The 20836-nt window shown below is 36.4% G+C and overlaps 1 protein-coding gene across 1 annotated transcript; it reads right to left on the bottom strand.

Moving 5' to 3' along the window:
* Window positions 1–1901: 1901 nt before the first annotated feature.
* Window positions 1902–3293, bottom strand: LOC107894381 (uncharacterized). Its single transcript, XM_016819661.1, has 3 exons — window positions 3049–3293; window positions 2541–3003; window positions 1902–2327 (listed from the first exon to the last, which is right to left on the bottom strand). The coding sequence occupies exons 1-3, from the start codon at window positions 3291–3293 to the stop codon at window positions 1902–1904; spliced, it is 1134 nt and encodes a 377-aa protein (XP_016675150.1).
* Window positions 3294–20836: the final 17543 nt, after the last annotated feature.

Raw genomic sequence — 20836 nt, 5'->3', positions numbered from 1 at the left:
TACACATATCTTGCTCAAAAAGAGACTCTGAGTCAGTAGCAGCGTTACTCATATCATTGATATCTGGAGACCTGTTATAGAGATGAAGAAAAGTCCAAAGAATAAAAGAATCTAAGAATATTTATTGGTGGTATGATTATGAATGAAATGGAAAGAATAAAAGAATATTTGCTCAAGATGATACGCAAAGATGCATTTTTATTGAAATAACGATATTGGATAAGAGCCTATTTCATAAAAGGATTCTTATTGCCTCTAGACTTAGAGCAATAAGCTTGTTTTGGACATTACTCTGAATTAATTTTAAAAGTTACAGAGATCTCCTCCACGGTCCAATTGTTCAAGACGCTCTTAGGCGCGTATGGGCAAATGCCTGCTTGATTCTCTTCTCTCGTCTTTCCTCGGATATGGTGTTAACGCTCAAAGTAGACCCTTTACTTGTTAATGTTCCTTCAGAGTAAATAGCCCCTCCCGACACGAATGTTCTGGATATATGAGGAAAGGTCATTGGCTCCCATTTGACCTCTTCTTCGTTTAAACGCACTCTTCTCTATCTCATTTTTCTTTTGCCTTGCATCTGGTTTGTACCCTAAGCCAAAATGGTCTCGTTTGTCCATGAGCATGGGTGTCTCGATCCTTTCTTGTAAGCTTCTTCCAAGCCCCTTTCCGGGCAAAGCTCATTTCCTAACCATCAATTGTAAGCTCATCCTGGTAGTTTTAGAGATTTTGGGCATGGGGACCTTGTTCCCTTCGACGATGAAGGTCGCGTTCACAAATTCTAATGATCGAAAAGAGTATTCTATTGCTTCATCATCTGTCTCCACATATGGCGCGTCGCTGGTAATAGATGTAATAATGTCTTCTTCTGCGTTTATGGTCACCAATCGACCTTCCGTTACCAATTTGAGCTTTTGATGCAGCGATGACAGCACTGCCCCTATTGAGTGAATCCATGGCCTCCCCAATAAGCAATTGTAAGAGGGCTTGATGTCCATCACCAAGAAATCCACCTCGTACGTACTTGGACCGATCAAAAGAGGTATTTCAATCCTTCCCATTACTTTTCTCTCAGTGTCGTCAAATGCCCTTACTATATTTTGGCACGTCTTCATGTGGGAACTATCCACTGGCAACCTATTCAGTATGGAGAGGGGTAGGACATTTAGTACAGACCCATTGTCAATCAACACTCCCGGTAGTGTATGTCCTTTACAACGGGTGGTGATGTGTAGCGCCTTTGTTGACCCCATTCCCCCCGGTGGTATTTCATCTTCATTGAAAAATATAAAATTATCGGTGCTTATATTATTGATGAGTCGGTCCAGCTTGTTGACAGAGATATCATCCGCGATGTAGGTTTCGTTTAGTACCTTCATTAATGCGCTCTGATGTGTCTCTGAGCTCAAAAGTAAGGCTAGCACTAAGATACGAGCCGACTGCTTATGTAGCTGTTCTACAACGCTATATTCGCTGTGCTTTAAGAACTTTAAAAATTCTTTATCCTCCTTTTCAGTCATCGGCTCATTGACTGGTGATTCAGGTTTGGTTGTCCTTTCCTTTCTTCGCTCATCCATTGGGGTCTTTCCTTTAACAATTTTAGTTCCTGTACCCACAGGATCATAACGTCTCCCGCTGCGTGTATAGAAACCTACATCTTGGTTCTCCCTTGAAGCGGTAGCCGAGTTCTCCCCACTCGGGATCATTACGTTGCAGTGGTAATTCTAGGAAACCCTTTTACTATCCTTGTAAGGGAAGGATACCAGCTTCTGGATTATGACTCTCGGCGTCATTTGTACTCTTGCTTCATTGTTCTTTGGTCACGAAATTATCACCACAGGCTGATTAACTCTTTGGACCCCTTCTGTTGCTCCTTTCTTTGAGGCGTAAACCTCTCATTCTTCTTATCCTTCGATTTCTTCGTAAAATTCCATCTCCTTTTCGTCCATCAGATTTTGAACTATGAACCTGAACTTATTGCACTCTTGGATGTCATGGCCTTCATCAGCATGAAACTTGCAGTATCTTCTCGCTTCTCTGGGCCTTTCCCTTGAATCTTGTGTGACTAAACCTCTTTCCATCATCCTCTTCCAAACCCATTTCAACGGGTTTTTTACCTCTGATACATCCATCTTGGTTCTCCTCCTTCCATTTTCAATTATCGCGTTTACCCCATTGTCTGAATTACTAGGTAGCGGATTCCCCGTCACATTAGGTCCTGTGGGCTCATCGAACTTGACAACGCCCATGCCTATGAGCCTTTCGACTACCTTTTTGAAGGCAGTACAGTTCTCAATCGTGTGTCCTGAGATTCCTGCATGGTATTCGCACTGAGCGTTTTCATCATACCACTTAGAGAATGAAGGTTGCAAGGGTTTCAAATAGTAAGGTGATACCACATGGGCATCGAATAAGCTCTGATACAATTCCCTGTATGATATTGGGATTGGCGTAAATTAGACTTTTTCCATGTTAGGCCTCGAGTTCGAATATTATCTTGAGGAGCCCTGATGGCTAGTAGCCATAGCCCTAGGTTGGCTTACGGTGACTAGCTTAGAGTAACTCTTATTGTGTATGCTCGTGTTGTTCACCTTGTTTTCTTTCTTTCTCGCGGCTGATTTCTTGGCACTTTCCCCCATTTCAATCTTCCCGCATCTTATTGCGTTTTCTATCATTTCTCCAGACATTACTATGTCTGAGAAGCTCTTAGTAGCGCCTCCCAGTATGTGGTTGATGAATGGAGTCCTTAGAGTATTGATAAAAAGCATGGTAGTTTCTTTCTCCAAGAGAGGTGGTTGGACCTGCGTCGCCACCTCTCTCCATCTTTGGGCGTACTGTCTGAAGCTCTTATTTTGTTTCTTCTCCATGTTCTGTAACGTGATTCTGTCGGGTGTGATGTCTGTCACGTGGTCGTATTGCTTCATGAAAGCTTGCGCCAAGTCTTTCCATGAATGGATTTGAGCATGATTTAGTTGGTTATACCATTTGGCAGCAGACCCGAGCAAACTGTCTTAGAAGCAGTAGATCAACAGTTGATCATTGTGAACGTACCCTGCCATTCTTCGACAGAACATGGTGATGTGAGCCTCTGGACAGCTAGTTCCATTGTATTTTTCAAAGTCTGGGGTTTTGAACTTAGGAGGAAGGACTAGGTCTGGGACCAAGCTCAAATCTTTAGCGTCGATCCCAGAGTGATAGTCAGCACTTTCCATCACTCTGAACTTTTCCTCTAACCACTTGCATTGGTCTTCCAATTCTTTCGAGAGCCTCGTTCTCACTCTCTCTTCTTCTGCCATGTTATCCATATCAGTGATTATAGGAATAATAGGGTTATTTTCGAGATTAGAGCCTGAGCCCGTTTGATAGTTGATTGGTATCGAGGTATCAGCCTGAAATTACTGGGGCCTGATTGTAACGGACGGCCTTTGCGTGTGTAGCTTGGGTTGCGTTTGAGCATTCGTCGGGGTGAAACCAGGGGGTAGAGGGGATTTTCAGTAATGGATGGACTCTACGTGTGTGCCTTATGTTGCGTTTGAGCGTTTGCCAGGATAAAACCAGGGGGGTAGAGGGAATATTCCATATCGGCCATAAGGCCTTTCCTTTGTCCAGCCCACTAGTTAGTAGTCGGGTTAGCTCTTGCATCATATTTCTTTGTGATTCTAGCATCTAGCCCCTCATTTCCTGCTGGATTTTAGCTAACTGTTCTTGCACTTGTGCTTGCATCTACTCCTGCATCTCTTTCTGCATTTGCTCCAGTCTTTCTAGTTTTTTATCCATTACTTTAGTTTTTCTTCTTGTACCGTAGGGATGTGTATTTGGGAGATTTTCATCGGTTTCTAGATTACTGAAACATTTTTAATTAATTAGAATCTTTTTGTGGCCTTTAATGCATATGATGTAATGTAATGCAAATGCATGAATACAAAGGAATGGATGAATGCAAAAAGAGGCGTTGATTTTGATTCAATTTCATTAGAACAACTTTGTTAGAAGTAAAATTTCTTTACATAGAACGGATAATTATATATACAACTTTACCCTAATGCCCAAAGCTTTAACTTTCCTAAGAAGCCAAGCTAAGTCCCGACCTCGATCTGATTCTGACTTTTATTTTAGGCTTAATACATCTGCTTGAACTGCCAAGGTTTGCAAATGATCAGCTATCTCTCTAACTTGAGCCACGGCTTCACCCATGACATAATCTTTATTTCTGATCTGATTTTGAGAGTGGTAAAGTTGTGTTTTGTAATGTTCATTGTTTTCCTCAAGGAATTCCACTTGACTTTTGCTATCTTGTAGTGTCGTCTCGAGTTCTTCTATTTTCCCTTTCAACTCCTCCATCTTGCTCAGGCTAGCCTTCAACTCAGTTACAGAGTTACAGCTACGGTGCAGATGTAGCGATTTTTCCAATTCGGCTATTCGAGCTTTTAACCTCTCTTTTTCGCTTTGGCTTTCCGACAAACTCTTTTTCAAAACATCTTCCCGCACTCGAACATCTTGAAACTTTTTCTCCCAGTTTTTGGCTCTAGCCTTTTCTTTTTCAATTTCTTGCCACCACTGATCCGACGTTTTACCCAAACCGGCAGTTCTTACTGACATACGCAGCTTCTTATAATCAGTCTTCAGACTATCCAAGTCCTCTTCGGATTTATTCTTCCCTTTCCTTAGCTTCTCAGCCTCTAGCTTATGGATGTCGACATATAATCCTAGCCGTATCTTTTCCTCCTCTAATCACTCTATCTTTTTTCCCAATTCCGAGCTCCTTTTCTCAAAGTATTGCTTAATGATTTCTAACAAGAATGGGACTATTTGTAAATGCTCCTCTATTGGTCGGGCATTTTCTTAACTTGGCGTTGAAATGTTGTCGTCGATTCTTTTACCCCACCACCGGTCATACTCGGGGGTCGTCATTGGTCCCGCCGTGAATTCTTTCATTCTTCGGGTTCGTTTGCAAGCATTTGACATCTCACGAACCTTTTTCCTATAATTATCGTCCTTATAAGAGAACTCACATTGAGCTAATCCTTGTGTCGCTAGTACGAACTGCCTCGATCGATACTGTCTTAACACAAGTAGTAGAGCATACCCAATGGCTCCCCATATCCAAAGTAAGGGGACCTAGTCAAAGTCCCCACACCGATATATGATCTCACCAGGGATCATCCATAGGGCCCTCCACTCGATATCTTCAGCTTGTAAATTCTAGAGAATCGCCATCCACTTTTCTTCAGAAAGGTCATCCCGTCTTGGCGTACCCACTAATTATTTTAGTGGGGAGTAGTTCTTGGAGAGAACTCGATAGGAGACCTTTTCTACTCTCCAAAAGTGGCTATGAAACCAAGCCAACAATAACTGAGCACACCCTACGAATCTTCCTTCACCTGCCCTCCGACATGCGTTCAAGGATCTGAAAGTTTCTGCTAGAATTGCCGGGATGGGTGTGACTCCTTTATCAAGTCGATCGAAAAGGTCTGAGACCGCTTCATCCACATATCTTGAAGCCTTGGGAAAGATAACCAAATCGTAGATACTCAGAGTGAAAATGTCAACCCTCTTCTTCATATCCGGATGTGCCAGAATTAGATCCCTGAAGTTCTTCCAAGGAATACATTTACTGTCACTTTTATGCTTAATTTGACTTGCAACCCATTGTTCTCTCATCCCGTGATACTGACTAAATTTTTTACGAAAACCATGACATTAGTAGCTCTTGAGTAGGCTTTGTCGACCTAAATTTTTGGGCAACGAAGTAAAGCCATGTACTCCTCCACAGTAGGTACCAAATCGACTCTTTCGAAGGTGAAGCAACTGTAGGCGAGATTCCAAAATTGCACGAGGGCTCGAAACAGATGCTTGTCCACCTTTGCATCAAGCAAATAGGGTAAGTCACCATAATTACAATAAAAGAGTTACTTGACCTCATCATTCCATTGACCCTATATCTCTTTTAATTCTTCTAGGTCACTTTGAGTCACACCGATGCGAGTGAAATCCCACAATTCTGATTCATATCCTTCGGTCAAACTATCACCTTTCTCTTGTTGTGTCGTCTCAGACCATACTCAGACTGCCGCATTATCCTCCACTCTATCAAGAAACCCCTTTTCCATGCTAAGCTCTTCTACTTAGTAACCGAACGGGAATCAACACGTTTTTATGATGAAATGACATGCAATAACAACAAAAGACAGCAAGTCAGTATTACATAATAGAACTCAAAGCAAACAGGAAATATCAAGCACCTATTCGGGTAATCACTAGGGTCTCGTGTGGTTCTACCTAGAGTAGGCTCTTAGGGCTTATTATGTGTGGTTTGGTTCTAGAGTAAGGGTACCCGAACTAGCAGATTCCTCGATCCTTACCCATTATAGGCTCATATAGACCGAGTTTAGTTCAGGGGAATACATTTTCCTATGGTTACATGGAGATGAAAATCTCACGAAGACATAGGTACGGATGTATCCCAAAAGTGATCCACTATCCTACACGGAGGTGAAAACCTCACGAAGGAATAGTTTCTCACTCCCACTTAAGAGGTGTGACCATAACGGTCATGCAATGCAATGTGCGAGGATATATAAAAAAAACTCGAAGCAATAAAGAAAATAGGAATAAAATAATGAAAATCGTAAGAAAGATGGATGAAATGTAATGAAGGGATCGTAAATTTAAAACGAAAAATGAATTTTGAATTTTCGACAAAGGAAAAAAATTAATCAGTTTATGGCTCGACTCTTGAGCTCCCCAGTGGAGTCGCCAAGCTGTCGAAACCATTTTTTTGAACATGGGGTCGACTTTGGTTTTAAAGGCAAAAACGAAAACGGGAATCACCACCAATCTTTTTCATTTAGGTGTGATCGGATCACCTAGAAATTTGGTCATTTTAATAAAATACTTTGATTTACTAAAACAACGATTTTGGTCTACGAAACTTGAGAAAACGGGTTCGGGAGTCGGTTACATACGAGAAAGTGTTAGCACCCTCGTAACGCCTAAAATTGGTACGTAATTGATTAATTAATGTCTTGATGTTGGAAGTTGAAAGGGTTTTAAAATAAATTTTAAAATATGATCCCTTTTTATGAATGTTTGGATAATTCGAGGTGGATATTAAGATTCTCTTGTTCTGAAGAAATAAAATATCACATCCAGCACGTAGGACACGACATTTCAAACCTTCGATATCAAAATCATCTCATCACTTCCAAATTTATGCATTGAAATTTTAAGAAGGATATTCGGTCGTTCGGTCAAACAATAAATCGAAACCCAGCACATAGGGCACAATTTCTCAAAATTTCCAAACAAGAAGCATTGCCTTGTTTTTTTTTTAAAAGTCTTGAATAAAAATGCAATAATATGAAACGATTAAGATTCTTTTGTTTTGAAGAAATAAAATATCACATCCTACACGTAGGACACGATATTTTAAATATTCGTTGCCAAAATCATCTTATGATTTCCAAAACTTATGCGTTGAAGTTTTAAAAAAGATATTCGATTGCTCAGCCAAACGATAAATCGAAACCCAACACGTAAGGCACGATTTTCTCGATATTTTCGAACACGAAATATTGCCCCTTTTTTTTGGGTAAGTATATGGTCTTTGAAATGACTTTAATGAAATGAAAATGAATGACAACATTGGGCGTAGCTTGATAATTTGCGAATGAATGTTATAATAAAGAATCACAGAGACATGAAAATATGAATAAAAAAACTTTGGTACACAATGGCAATAATCATACAACACAAGTAATTTGGGTACCGACATTAATAATCAAAAAGAAATAAAATGAATGATAAAGCAATTTAAAACAAGACAATTCTAAATAGATAATAGGTATAGAAAACAAGTTTAGAATAGACACTATAAAAACGATTTAAAGTAAATGGTGTAAAACAATTAGAAATCATTAATATTCAAGATAATAAAATAATATATGGGGCAACCTAAAATAAATAATTTATAAAATATTTGAAGATAGCATGAAGGAGTTTAACGTAAATAATATATGAAAAGTAAATTTAAAGTAAATAATATATGAAAAGTAAATTTAAAATAAATAATATGTATATATATATAAACAATTTAGTATAGGTAATATATGAACTCTTAGAACAAATGATGAACCTAATAAAAGAACTTAAAAAATAATTAGCATGTGAAATAACGTGATTAAATGACATATAGGAGACTTAAAATAAGTATCATATATATAATAGTGTAAAATAAAAGATATATATATATAATCTCCAAATAAAAATATGTGTGATAGTTTAAAATAAACAAATATAATAATAATAATAATAATAATAATAATAATAATAATAATAATAATAATAATAATACCTTAAAATGTGCAAAATTGATCTCAACATACATAATAATGAAGTGATTTAAAATAAATGGTACATTAAAACAAACTTAAAATAAATAAAACTAAAACAGTTCTAAAAAAATCTAAATAAATAAACAAATAAATAAATTAAAAGGCTAGGACTAGGCTGAGATCAAGTTGAAATTCAAGGGAAAAAATTATAGATAACGAAAATAGGTCATCGAGGACCTAGGTGAAACGCGCTGAAACACATGGAGGGCTGATTTGGAAATTATCCCCAGACCCTATGCGCTGCGTTTCAAGATGGACTAAACTGAAGCAAACACAAAATGTGCGGCGAAATTTAAAAGAAATAGAAAAAAAACAATGAAGGCCAGATTATAAAGCCCTGAAAATGGAAGGACCAAATACGCAATAAACCCAAAAGAGTGAAACACGCGGATCCCCCTTGGAGCGGGTCGGGTCGCACGCGGGTCTGCTCATACAGCGCCGTTTCATTGCTGGTGCCTTTGGTGCAAAACGGCACCGTTTTATACTGCTATTTAAACTAAATTTTTACTTTTTTTTCATTTCTTCCTCTTTTTTTTTTACAAAAACAGACAGAAAGGTTGCAGCTCCCCCCCTTTTTTCATTTGTGCGAACCTTAAAGAGACCAAACCCTAGCCGCCATGTAGCCATCGCAAACGGTGGTCGACGGAGGGTGGTCTTCTCGTTCTTTAACCCTTTTTAGATCCATATTCAAGAATCTGACACTTTCCACCATGAAGAATCAAAAAGAAAGTCCCCACCTTTGTTGGATTCAACTTTAACAGAGAAGAACTCCGATGCGATACCAACAATTCAAGGCTCGGGTAAGTAACTTTCTGTAACGCCCTAATTTTCGGGAATTCTATGAATGTTGGCAAAATTTCATGCTTTGATTTTGTCATTTGTGAGTGAAATTATGAAATAGAACCTATGTGAAAATGTTTGAAAATGCTATAGGCTAAATTGAAGTGGCCAAATAAATAGGAGTGCAAAATAGGAGGATTTGCATGACAAACCTCCCAATTTACATGAAGTGGCCAGCCATCATGTTGTTGTAGACAATATGAGCACTTGATATCCATAATTCATGGTACAAATTGATAATGGGTTAGGTAAATGTTCCATGATAATGGATTAGGTAAATATTCCATGATAATGGGTTAGGTAAATGTTCCATGATAATGGTTTAGGTAAATGTTCCATGATGGGCATTTCATGTCTTTTGCATTAAAGAATTAAATGGATGAAATATGAAATTTTATTAAAAGAAAAAGGGGTGAAAAGAACAAAGTTTTGTCCATCTTTGTTCATCATAGCCGAAAGTTAGAGAAGAGAAAGGAGAGGAGAAAGCTCTTGAATGCTCGATCACTTGGGGAAGAAAATTGAAGGTAAGTTCATGGTAGTTTGCTTCTATCTTGATGTTCATGAGTTCTTCTTGATTCTACCTTAACTCTTGAAGCATATTTTGGTTTTTAGTTGTGTTGTGAGCATTTAGTCATGAATTAAAATGAAGGAAATTGTTGTTGTTTCATGTTCTTTTGATGAAAAATGGAAGATAGGTGAAGTTGAGCCAAACAAATGAGCATGCATGTGCCTTAGATGCTAAAGGGAAAAATCGGCTAACATGTTGTGCTTTAAAATGATGAAATGGAGATTATACTTAAGTAAAATCATAGATATGTGATGATTGATTGGTGATATACATGTTTAAATAACATGCATGCAAGGTATGTGTGAAAGAGTGATTTGGTAATAAATCTGCTTAGGACAGCAGCAGTAAGGTGACTTTGTAAAATCACCATAAATTGTGGGAGATGAATTAGAAGCTGAATAAATTATGTAATTAAAGCTTATTAAGTCTAGTTTCAAATGAAATAAACAAGAACATATTTTGAATTATTTACAATGAGAAATTTGATTCGTAATGAAGAGTGGTCAGATTAGTCAAACAGTGAAACATGGGAAACTTTGAGAAAAATCTGGTATTGATTGGCTAAACCAAAAATTCTGAATATTTTATGGATAGAAGATATATGAGTCTATTTTCAGGGAAAATTAACGTCACTTGATTTGGAGTTTCGTAGCTCCAATTATAAATGATTTAGTGACTGTTGCTCAGGAAGACAACTTGCAGTGAAATTATGATTATGTGGTAAACACTGACAAAAATTTGTTAATGAGTTGCTTATCGATTTCTTATAAGCTTACTCTGATCTGTAGGTATGGTTGACCGAATATTGTAAGGGGTTAATACGTAGTTTGTATTTGAATAGTTAGATTAACGTGTTAGTAATCCAATTGTAGGCGGTTCGTGTGTGGATCTCGTCAGCATATCGTCGCAAACAGGTGTGTAACTAACACCCTCTAATAGACTAGATCGGCACAAGCCGAAAAGCCGAAATGCCGAAAAGCCGATATTTTGAGATCTTGCGAGTGTGTGAATGCTCATGAGATTAATAGTTTGATGTATATGATAAACTAAAGTGATAAGGCTGCAGAGTGCGCGATTCTGTGCATTTCGATATTTTTGGGCTTAATGGGCCAAAAATGGGATAATGGGCCAACGGGCCCAAATTGGTAAGAAAACGCACTAAGTGTTTCTGATCGTACGTAAATGGCTATGTTATGTATGAAAACCTTAAGAATAGTTAAATTACTTGAATACCCCTATGTATGCAAAATTACCATTATACCTTTAGGGTTACTTTTGACTGAAAAGCATAATGATCTGATTCTGTATGATGTATGCCATGATTATACATCTGTTGCATGGGGACATGGGCTATATTATGGAGGAAGCGTCCTGGTGGCTATGCCACAATTATCTGATCTGGTGACTCTGCCACATATATCTGTTCTGGTGGCTATGCCACGATTATCTGATCTGGTGGCTCTGCCACATATATTTGTTCTGGTGGCTCTGCCACAATATCATATCTGGTGACTTCGTCACAACATCTGGCAGCTTCGCTTCGATTTCTGTGGTGTGTAGCGGTTGGGTGGGTCGAGTAGTCTCCCCACATGGTGTAAGGTTGGTACGGGGGTATTATGGATGAATCTGGGTTGGGTTTCTGCATAAACATGTAATATCTGTTCTGTTCTGTTATGGGCCTATGGGCTTTATTCTGAATTTCTGTTCTGGGCTAAGGCCAACTTATTCTGTTTCTGTGGGTTGAGCTGATTTAGACTATGGTTGGGTTATTTTACACACTGAGTTTCCCCAAACTCACCCCTTTTATTTTCATCCACGCAGGTAATCCCCAACCATAGTGGGCTTGGAACTGTGAGGGAATTCGGAGTGACCACCCGTTTTGAAAGTTTGATTTTCTTCTGGTGAACTGGATATCCTTTTATTTACGTTTGAGGTTTTGGGTTTTTTTAATGTAATAAGGCTGCTTAATTATTCTTGATGGTTTTAGTATGTGTTACTAAGATAAGTATTACTTATTTTAACTGTTGAAGTTGGAAAGCTTTAGGGCGCGTTTTCAAAAACAACAATTGATTTCAAAATACCACGATAACAAGCAAAGCTTCCGCAATGAAAGTATTTTCCAAAATTAATCACTTTTCCTAAAAAGGACTTAATCAAATCGGTTTCCTAGAAATATACATGACGTTAAGGTGTGGCAATGGTGGTATGCATGTCTAGGATTGGATCCGAAGGGAGCTTGGTACTTAAGCAGTCCGATGGACTCACCTCCTCTTTTCCGATTTCCTACCTGGTGCACAGCTTCCATTCACTTTAACCTATAATGAAATTATCTTTTAAAACACTAAGTAAGTTTTTCTGGATCAACAATATGAAATGTTTTGAATGCTTCGATGTGGCATGTCGGATCCGGCCATAACGTCTGGGCCGGGTAAGAGGTGTTACACTTTCTTTCATCATTTCCCTCTTATTTCTTTTTGTAAACAATCCCTATAATACCAAAACAAGAGAAGACTTGCTAAAAAGAGTTGCGAAATATTAAATCGAATTAAAAGAGAATCACTTTTTTGCTTTGAATTTTTGATTAATATGCTGTAAAAAAAAAGGGTCCCTTTTACAACGTCGATTCTAGCTTTTATAGCCTTTACAACACTGTGTATTTTGCTGTTATTATTAAAGTTTATGGCTTTTTATCTCTGCTTCTGCTTTCGTTCTTGTTTTCCATCTTTGTTTCCTTTTTCTTTCTTTCTTTTGCAGGTACACCGAGGGTCAACAGGGCTGTAGATGGCAGTTTTGGTGCAACGGGGCCGAATCTTGGGGGTCGTGCCTGCCGAGGGCGCACATGGAGGCGCGGCGCCTTAGGCTATTAGGGTTTCTATGTTATTTTATGTTTTGGGCCGTATTTTTGGGTTTAGTTTTAGTCTTGGGCCTACAAGACTTGGTTTTATATTTGGGTTGTTGTTATTTTTGGATTTTTGATGGGCTTGGAAAATTTAGGCCCGTACAAAAGTGAAATAGTTAAATTTCAAATTTAGGCATAATAGAGAGACCAAAATTAAAATTTAATTTTTTTTAAAACTAAAAAATAAAAAAGTAGACGTAAATCTAAAGAAATGGAAAGTCACTTATCATTCTCATTCTTAAAACTTTTAAAAATTATATATGAACATATAATGTTTTAATCGAAAAGTTAATGATATTAACTATTTGGGTTAATTAATTAAAAATATAGAGATTAATGTATATATATTAAATATAAAATTTAAGCATATTAAAGGAACGTATTTAATTATTTTTGTAAAATGGAAGAAAAAGAAAGAAGCGTGGGTGAGGGAGCCAGGTGATGACCTTCCTTTATATGGTAGGCATATTAAATGGATCAAAAGTGAAATTTAATCACTTTTGTAAAATGAAAAAAAAAAAGAGCCACGTGTCATCAGAAAGACCTTTTTATATATAGGGTTCAGGAACTTGTAGTGGGAGGGTAGTTCAAAACCCATGTCCATTTGGCCCAAAAATAAAAATAAAAATGTTTTGAAGGAGGGAAAGAAAGAGAAAAGCTAAGAGGGGTTGGGGGAGGTTTTAAGCATGACATTTAATGAGAGTGATTGTAAGATAAGTTTGTATTTTTAATATATTTAGTTTTGGTAATTATCAAATAAGATTCTATTAAATTTGGGTTTTTATTATCAGGAATAAAGTTGGTGTGTTAAATTTAAATTCTTACAAAATGGGGTTAAATTGGAACAAAAAATAAAGTGGAGGGCTTGATTGAAAGATTGAAGATACAAAGCTGATTGGATAAAGATTGAAGTGTTGAAGATTTTTTTTCAAAACTAGCTGGATAAAGATTGAAGGATTTTTTATATTATTATAACTCTGTAATTAATTTAAATTTAATCTCTAACTTAAATTCGATTTTTAAATTATTTAGTGATAATATTTAAAATTATTTAGTGATAATATTTAGTGATAATATTTAAGATTATTTTGTGATAATATTTAAGAAAAATCTAGTTAAATTTTAATACTAGAAATATATAAATACCTAGAGACTATAGCCAATTAAACACATACTTTTACCTTTAGCATTTAATAAAATTCTTTAGTTTTTTTTTTCATTCCTCCGTCATACTCAATTCTCTGTTTCATTTCTTTCTTTTTTGTTTTTTTCAACCTTTTGGTTTAATTGCCTTCCAAGGCCTTTTTCCTTTCTACTTTTCAAAATTCTATTTTAAATTATTTATTTTCAACCATGATTTTTTCCATGATTAACTAAACCTTTTTTAGCCTTAACCCGGTTATCACTTCAACAAAATAATCATAAGATATGAACCCACATCAAATAATTTGCAATTCAGTATTAGCTATCTCTCTGGTATATGGGATAGTACAAATTTGTCACTCAAAGTTGATTTGATTTCAATTCAAAAAGAGTGCGTTGGGTTGGAATTGTTTGGCGTACAGTTAGAAAGTTGAGTCGGCGGTACTGTATTCAAAATCCCGCGAACAAATTGGCGTGTTCAAATGGAAAAAGCTAGTTGGATTACGTTAAGCGAGATAGTGATCGGATTTAAACGACCCACACAGTTGAGGCCGTTAATTCTAGTTGGGCTTTTCATATCACAAGGCTGCCGAAGTCTTAAATTACGAGTACGTGCCACGTGGCTGGAAATTCGATAAGGGTCAATTTGTAGGTGATACCGGGATCGAGTACGAGAGGAAGTGTTGGCGGTTTGAGGGATCCTTGATTGCTATAACCAGCTTATCGCTTGAAGGGAAAATCTGTTTCAAGGATTGATTCAAGATTGGAGTACACCAAGGCTAAGGCTAAGCTTAAAAAATATTTTATTTATCCATTTATTTTATTTTCTTAAATTTATTTTTGCATTTATGAATATGTTTTTATTTTATTTTATTTTTCGTATTTCCTTATTTTATTATCTTAATTAATTTAAACCCCCAAATTTTATTTTTATTTTTTCAGTATTTCTATCGCATCGGTGTGGGCACGACTATGACCGCGACAACGATTCTGGTCACGGAAAAAAGCAAAATTAGATAGCCAGTCCCAGTGGATTCGACCCAACTGCTCTATACTGCTAATTACTGCTAATTACTGCTATTTTGTTGTAGGAATTTATATTTTATTGTAGGAATTTATATTTTGTTTGTTTTCTTTATGACCAGGTCAGAATCGAGGACTCTAACATTTGAACCGAAAATAGAAAAGTTGGCTCGAACACTTCGAAGAGATGCTATTCAGCGTGGTAAACAAACACAACCTGACTTTGAAAAATGATCTTACAGCGAAGATATTTACTTATCCGAAGATTTAGACGAAATGAAAGATCAAACTATATGCCAAGTTGCAGCTACACCAGATGAACAACAACCATTATGCATAACTTACCCGGCGGGTGAAACATCGTCCGAGTTAAAGTTGGGATTAATACATTTATTGCCTACTTTTCGTGGTTTGAAAAATGAGAACCCCCATACTCGTCTGAAAGAGTTCCATATGGGTTGTCTGAGCACAAAATCAGAAGGAGTAACTGAGGATCAAATAAAACTACGAGCTTTTCCTTTTTCATTAGTTGATTCTGCTAGAGAATGATTATTTTATTTACCTTTGGGATTTGTTAATATTTGGATTGATATGTCTCGATTGTTTCTTAACAGGTTTTTCCCAGCAACTTGAGCAGCAGAATTAAGGAGGAATATAGTCTAAATACAACAAAAAGAAACAGAATCACTCTATGAAAATTGGGAGCGATATAAGAAGTTGCGGGCAAGTTTCCCGCAACATAGCTTGTCTGAACAATCGCTTTTACAGTTTTCTACGAGTGGTTACTCCCAATGGAAATAAAGATGATTGATACCGCTAGTGGAGGGGCTTTTGTGAATATGACTCCTGAAAGAGCTAGGGAATTAATTTCGACTATGGCTGCAAATTCTCAACAGTATCGACCACCTATAGAACCAACGAGAAGGGTTCATGAGCTAAATACTCATTCCATTGTAAATAAGACTGATGAATTTACTAATATGGTTAAAAGTATGCTTGTAGGAAAATCAAACCCAACTCGGTTATGTGGGATTTGCACTCAGCCTAATCATCCAACCGACTCGTGCCCGATTTTACTTAAGGACATAACTACACAAGTAAGCACCGTTGAGAACTTCCCAGAGCCACCTCAAAGGCATTATGATCCATATTCAAGCACGTACAATGCAGGGTGGAGGGATCACCTAAGCCTAAGCTATGGGTCGAATCTTCAATACAATCAACCATATCAACCAAAACCACCTCTGCCTCAACAGTACCAACCTCCAAAGTCATCTCTTGAAACCATAGTAGAGAGGTTAGCATTTAGCACCGAAAAGTTCCAACAAAAGACTGAAACACATTTGTAAGAACTAGATCAGCAAATAAGTAAGCTAGCACTTACGGTTAGTTGTTTGGATAACTAAGGAAAATTATCATCTTAAATTGAGCCAAACCCACGTCAAAATGCAAGTCCTATGACTGTAAAAGATGGAACAGAGTTAGAACTAGTTCCTGACACGAGTTGTGACAACGACGTTGAACAAGAAGCCGAACCAACAGCTCCCATTGAGCCAGCACCTCATAAACCATTTGTTGTACCTCCCCTATACCCTAGAAGGCTCGCCCAAGTTAAAAAGGAACAAGAGGAAAAACAAATCTTTGAGACATTCTCAAAGGTAGAAATTAATATTCCTTTACTTGATGCAATTAAACAAGTTCCACGCTATGCAAAAATTTTGAAAGAATTGTGTACGGGCAAAAAGAAGCTCCAAGAAAATGAATGGGTGAATATGGGAGAAAATGTTTTTGCAGTGCTACAAAAGAAAATCCTGCCTAAGTGTAAGGACCAATGTATACTTTCTATATCTTGTAAAAGAGGTAATATTGGCATAAATAAAGCCATGTGTGATTTGGTAACATCAATTAATGTAATGCCTTTATCTATTTTTAAGATGCTAAACACAGGTCTTTCGAAAGAAACATGAGTGATTATTCAATTGGTAGATAGGTCACGTGTATATTCAGAAGGGGTACTAGAAGATGTCCTCGTAGAGGTAATGAATTGATTTTTCCTGCAGACTTTTACATCATCGATATAGAGGATAACTACTCAAAAAATGATTCTGATATTTTACTCGAGAGACCATTCTTAAGTATCGCACGTACAAAGTTTGATGTTCAAAATAGAACCCTTACTATGGAATTCAACGATGAGGTGGTAAAATTTAATGTTTATGGGGTGATGAGCCAACCTAGTACAATGTTGAATATTTCTAGTGTTGATATTATTAAACCACTAACGAAATTTCATTTTGAGTACGATGAAGAGGATGGGTTACAAACTGTGCTTTGTAGAAAGGCCTTAATACAATGGATAAACTGGAGGAATTAATGACATTCAAAGAGCCAATTCATGAAACTGTCGTTTTCATGGAGGCACGACAGTTTCCCAAAAGTCAAGGTAAAGAATTTGAATTATTTCTTTTTCAAACTAAACTTTTGCCTTCCTGATGGTTGCTAAACTGACTAAAAATTTGACTAAGACAAGTGCACCTATCGAACAGTGGCATAGTTATGATAAGACCGGAAATATCATATCCACAAGGATTAAAAGTACTAGTAATTACTATCTTTTTATTATCTAGCCTAAGAATTAAAGGGATGTTTTTAAACTAAAATTAACTATTTAATTAACTAAGAACATGACAGAAATAAAAGTTTGAAAATACTTTTGGAAAACCGATGAAGAAGACAATACCCAAGGAAGAATCCACCTAGACTTCACTTACTACTTCTGAACTAGACGATTTATTCACTTGAATTAATCCGTAGAAATCCCTAGTTTATATTAATATCCCTAGTTTATGTTAATATTTCTTTTTCTAATTAAAACCCCTATTGTCGTATTAACTCGATCTATGAATTCCGTTATTAAATTTGACTATAATCCGACAGATTTACGTCATCCTATGTTTAGGATTGCATTCAACTCCGCTTAATTATGCTAGATCTACTATTAAACAGAGACTTTTTCTCCACTGAATAAGCACATCAAACTTGAATTAATATCCTGAAATATTAAAGAAAGAATTAAGAACACATAATTAAGAATAAGAGCAAGTATTTATCATATAATTCAAATAGTAATAAGATTTGTCTTAGGTTTCATCTCCCTTAGGTATTTAGGGAGTTTAGTTCATAGTGATGGGGCAAAACATCTCAAAATTGGGAAAATAACAAAACATAAAGAAACCCAAAGAACTTCTAAGGAAATTGAATAGAGATCTTTAGTCTTGAAGTAGATCCTGCTTTCGAGTTGATTCCGATGGCTGTCTTCGAGTATTCTCTGCCTTTTACTTTGTGTTCCCCCCTTGATCCTCTTCTAGGGTGTTTATATAGACTTTGGAATCCCCAAAATATCCAAAAATTAGCCTTTTCCAAATAGAATTAAACTTGGGCTTGACAGGGACACGACCGTGTGCCACTTTCGTGTGAAGGTGCTCAGGCCGTGTGCAATTCTGACATGGTTTACTGTCGACACGGCCGTGACACACCGGTGTATGGCCTGCTCGTATGTCTAACATGGGCGTGTGGAAGTGACTAGGCCGTGTGGAACACTGAAGTCAGCCTATTTTGTCCGTTTTTGACTCGTTTGTTGCTCTTTTTCACTTTCCTATGCTCTCCTGAGTATGAAACATGAAATTAAAGGATTAGGAGTATCGAATTGAATAAAACTAATGATAAATCATCCATAAATATGCCAAGCAAGGGATAAAAATATGTATATCTTATGGTTTATCAAATATCCCCAAACTTAATCATTTGCTTGTCCTTAAGCAAAATCCTCAACTCACAATTAAAATAAATTCTTCTCAACTTATAATTCTCATAAAAAATGTTTCGAAGTAACCCACAAGTAATTACACATTGAGAATTCAACTAAAAGAAAATTAAAGTTTTAAACAATCCAAGTTGAGCATTTTAAGCATAAGATCATAGTTATCTTCTTTTATCTAAGTAATTACTTTTAATTCCAAATCGACAAGGGTTGACATCCTCACTAAAGGTTCACTCAAATCACTCAAAGTGTTTAAGGTTCAATAATTAAGCACTCAATAGTCAAACATGAAAAGTTATTACCATAGGCTTGCATGAAAATCTAATCTCCATCACTATAATGAGATGATACACAAATCAAAAGGTCTTTAACAGGTTTGTAATGGGGCTTAGGTTAAAGGTGTGGAATAATGCTGAAAAAGAGGGTTAGAATCGAGATTAGTTTAATAAATTACCAATCTTAGAAAAATAATGCTAATTACTGAATTACAAACAAGTGCCAAAATTAAAACTATCCAAAACTAATGAGGTGAGCTTTTTCTTAATATAATAACTTTAACTTATCCAAGCTCTTTATAACAATATGTAGTTATATGAATATAAATATACGATTTTTTTTAGAATAAGAACAATAATAGAAAGTACATAATAAGAAATAATTTAGCAACTGAAATGGATGAAAATAGTTAGGTAACTGATCAAATCAAATCTCGATAAAAAGGGAGTCAATAAAAAGGGAAAAATTCTTAATGAATCAAAAAGGGTTAAGTTGTGGGTTAAAATTTAATAGGAAAATATTAAGAAAATGGTGCTTAAGGCTCAAAGGGGTTCACTAAGGATTAATTATGTGGGTAGGCTTTTTATGGGGTGAGTGGGTTAAAACCTAAGTGCCTTCATCATTTCAGTATATCAAATCAAAGGTGTGGTCTCGTCATGTATAATCGATGCAAGTTCTAGAATAACAAATCAGTATTGACTCACTCATAGTCATCAATAAAAGTGAGCAAGAAAGATATATGCTCTAAAAGGCTCAAAATCTCACAAAAATTATGGGTTTTTCATGTCAATCCTGTAGATTTAGAACTTCAAGATAATACTCCAGTTCAGGGAAACAACCTAACAATTTTAATTCTCAAAAATTCAACTTAACATGCTTGATTCTCTATTGCCCTAAAGTTTAAATAATCAATGCACAATTACTTATGTTTTAATCCAAAACATATAAATAAATATCATAAATCAATCAAAATTTATTCTAATAGTAATATGAGAAAATTATTTGAGAATAAGATATAATTTAGAGATTTTCTGATAATCATATAAATATAACCGCCCCACACTTAAGATGTACATTGTCCTCAATGTACAAAGATAAATAATAGCAATATAAGCATAATATCATGAAAGAGCAAGAGAAGTGAAACTGCCCTGAATTTGGATGTAATCCTTGGAATAGCGAAAGCGGATTTATAGACATTGGACATGAAGTGCATGCGTAACTAGGCAAAGACGAAGGTGGCGCAGGATACTCCGGTGGTGGTAGAGGTTAGGTTCCATAATCACAGTGCCAAGTGAAGAGGTTATCGTGGTGGTCGTTGTTGTGGTGGCTATGGTCGTGGTCGAGCATGACATGGTAGTCGTGGATTATCTTTCCTGAGAGGATTGTTTGTATATTCCTGAGTAGCACCAATTGACTGAACCCTTTGAAACTACGATATCACCAGTAATGTTTTAGGGAGTTATATTGATGGGGTTGTCATGGTTACTCATAAAGGAACAACCATATAAATGAGGAGTTCAAAATATACTGATAAAAGTCTTTTAGAACATGATAAGTAAAAATAAAAATAAAAACAAAAGGAAAAGAAAAACAAAGTGAAAATAAAAGGACTCAAAAGTCCTCATCGGCAGCTGGATTGTGAGGTGGTGGTACTGGAGGCAAAATGTGGAAACACTAACAAATCTATTGCAGAGTCGCCTCTATACTGTCGAATTGTTGAGCGGTGCTGTTGAACTGTTGATTGTAGTATTGCTCAAATCGAGTCAGGTAGTCAGAAATTTCTGTCAATAAAACAGCCGTGTAAACTGGTTTGTGACTCGACGGTGGCTGAGAAGATGGGTCCTCATGAAAGGAAGGGATATCGTCAGTAATAT

The sequence above is a fragment of the Gossypium hirsutum genome, chromosome A13 (assembly GCF_007990345.1).
Source record: "Gossypium hirsutum isolate 1008001.06 chromosome A13, Gossypium_hirsutum_v2.1, whole genome shotgun sequence".
NCBI classification, from domain to species: Eukaryota; Viridiplantae; Streptophyta; class Magnoliopsida; order Malvales; family Malvaceae; genus Gossypium; species Gossypium hirsutum.
The sequence above is the reverse complement of the archived record's forward strand: the minus strand, read 5'-3'. Positions and strand labels throughout refer to the sequence as shown.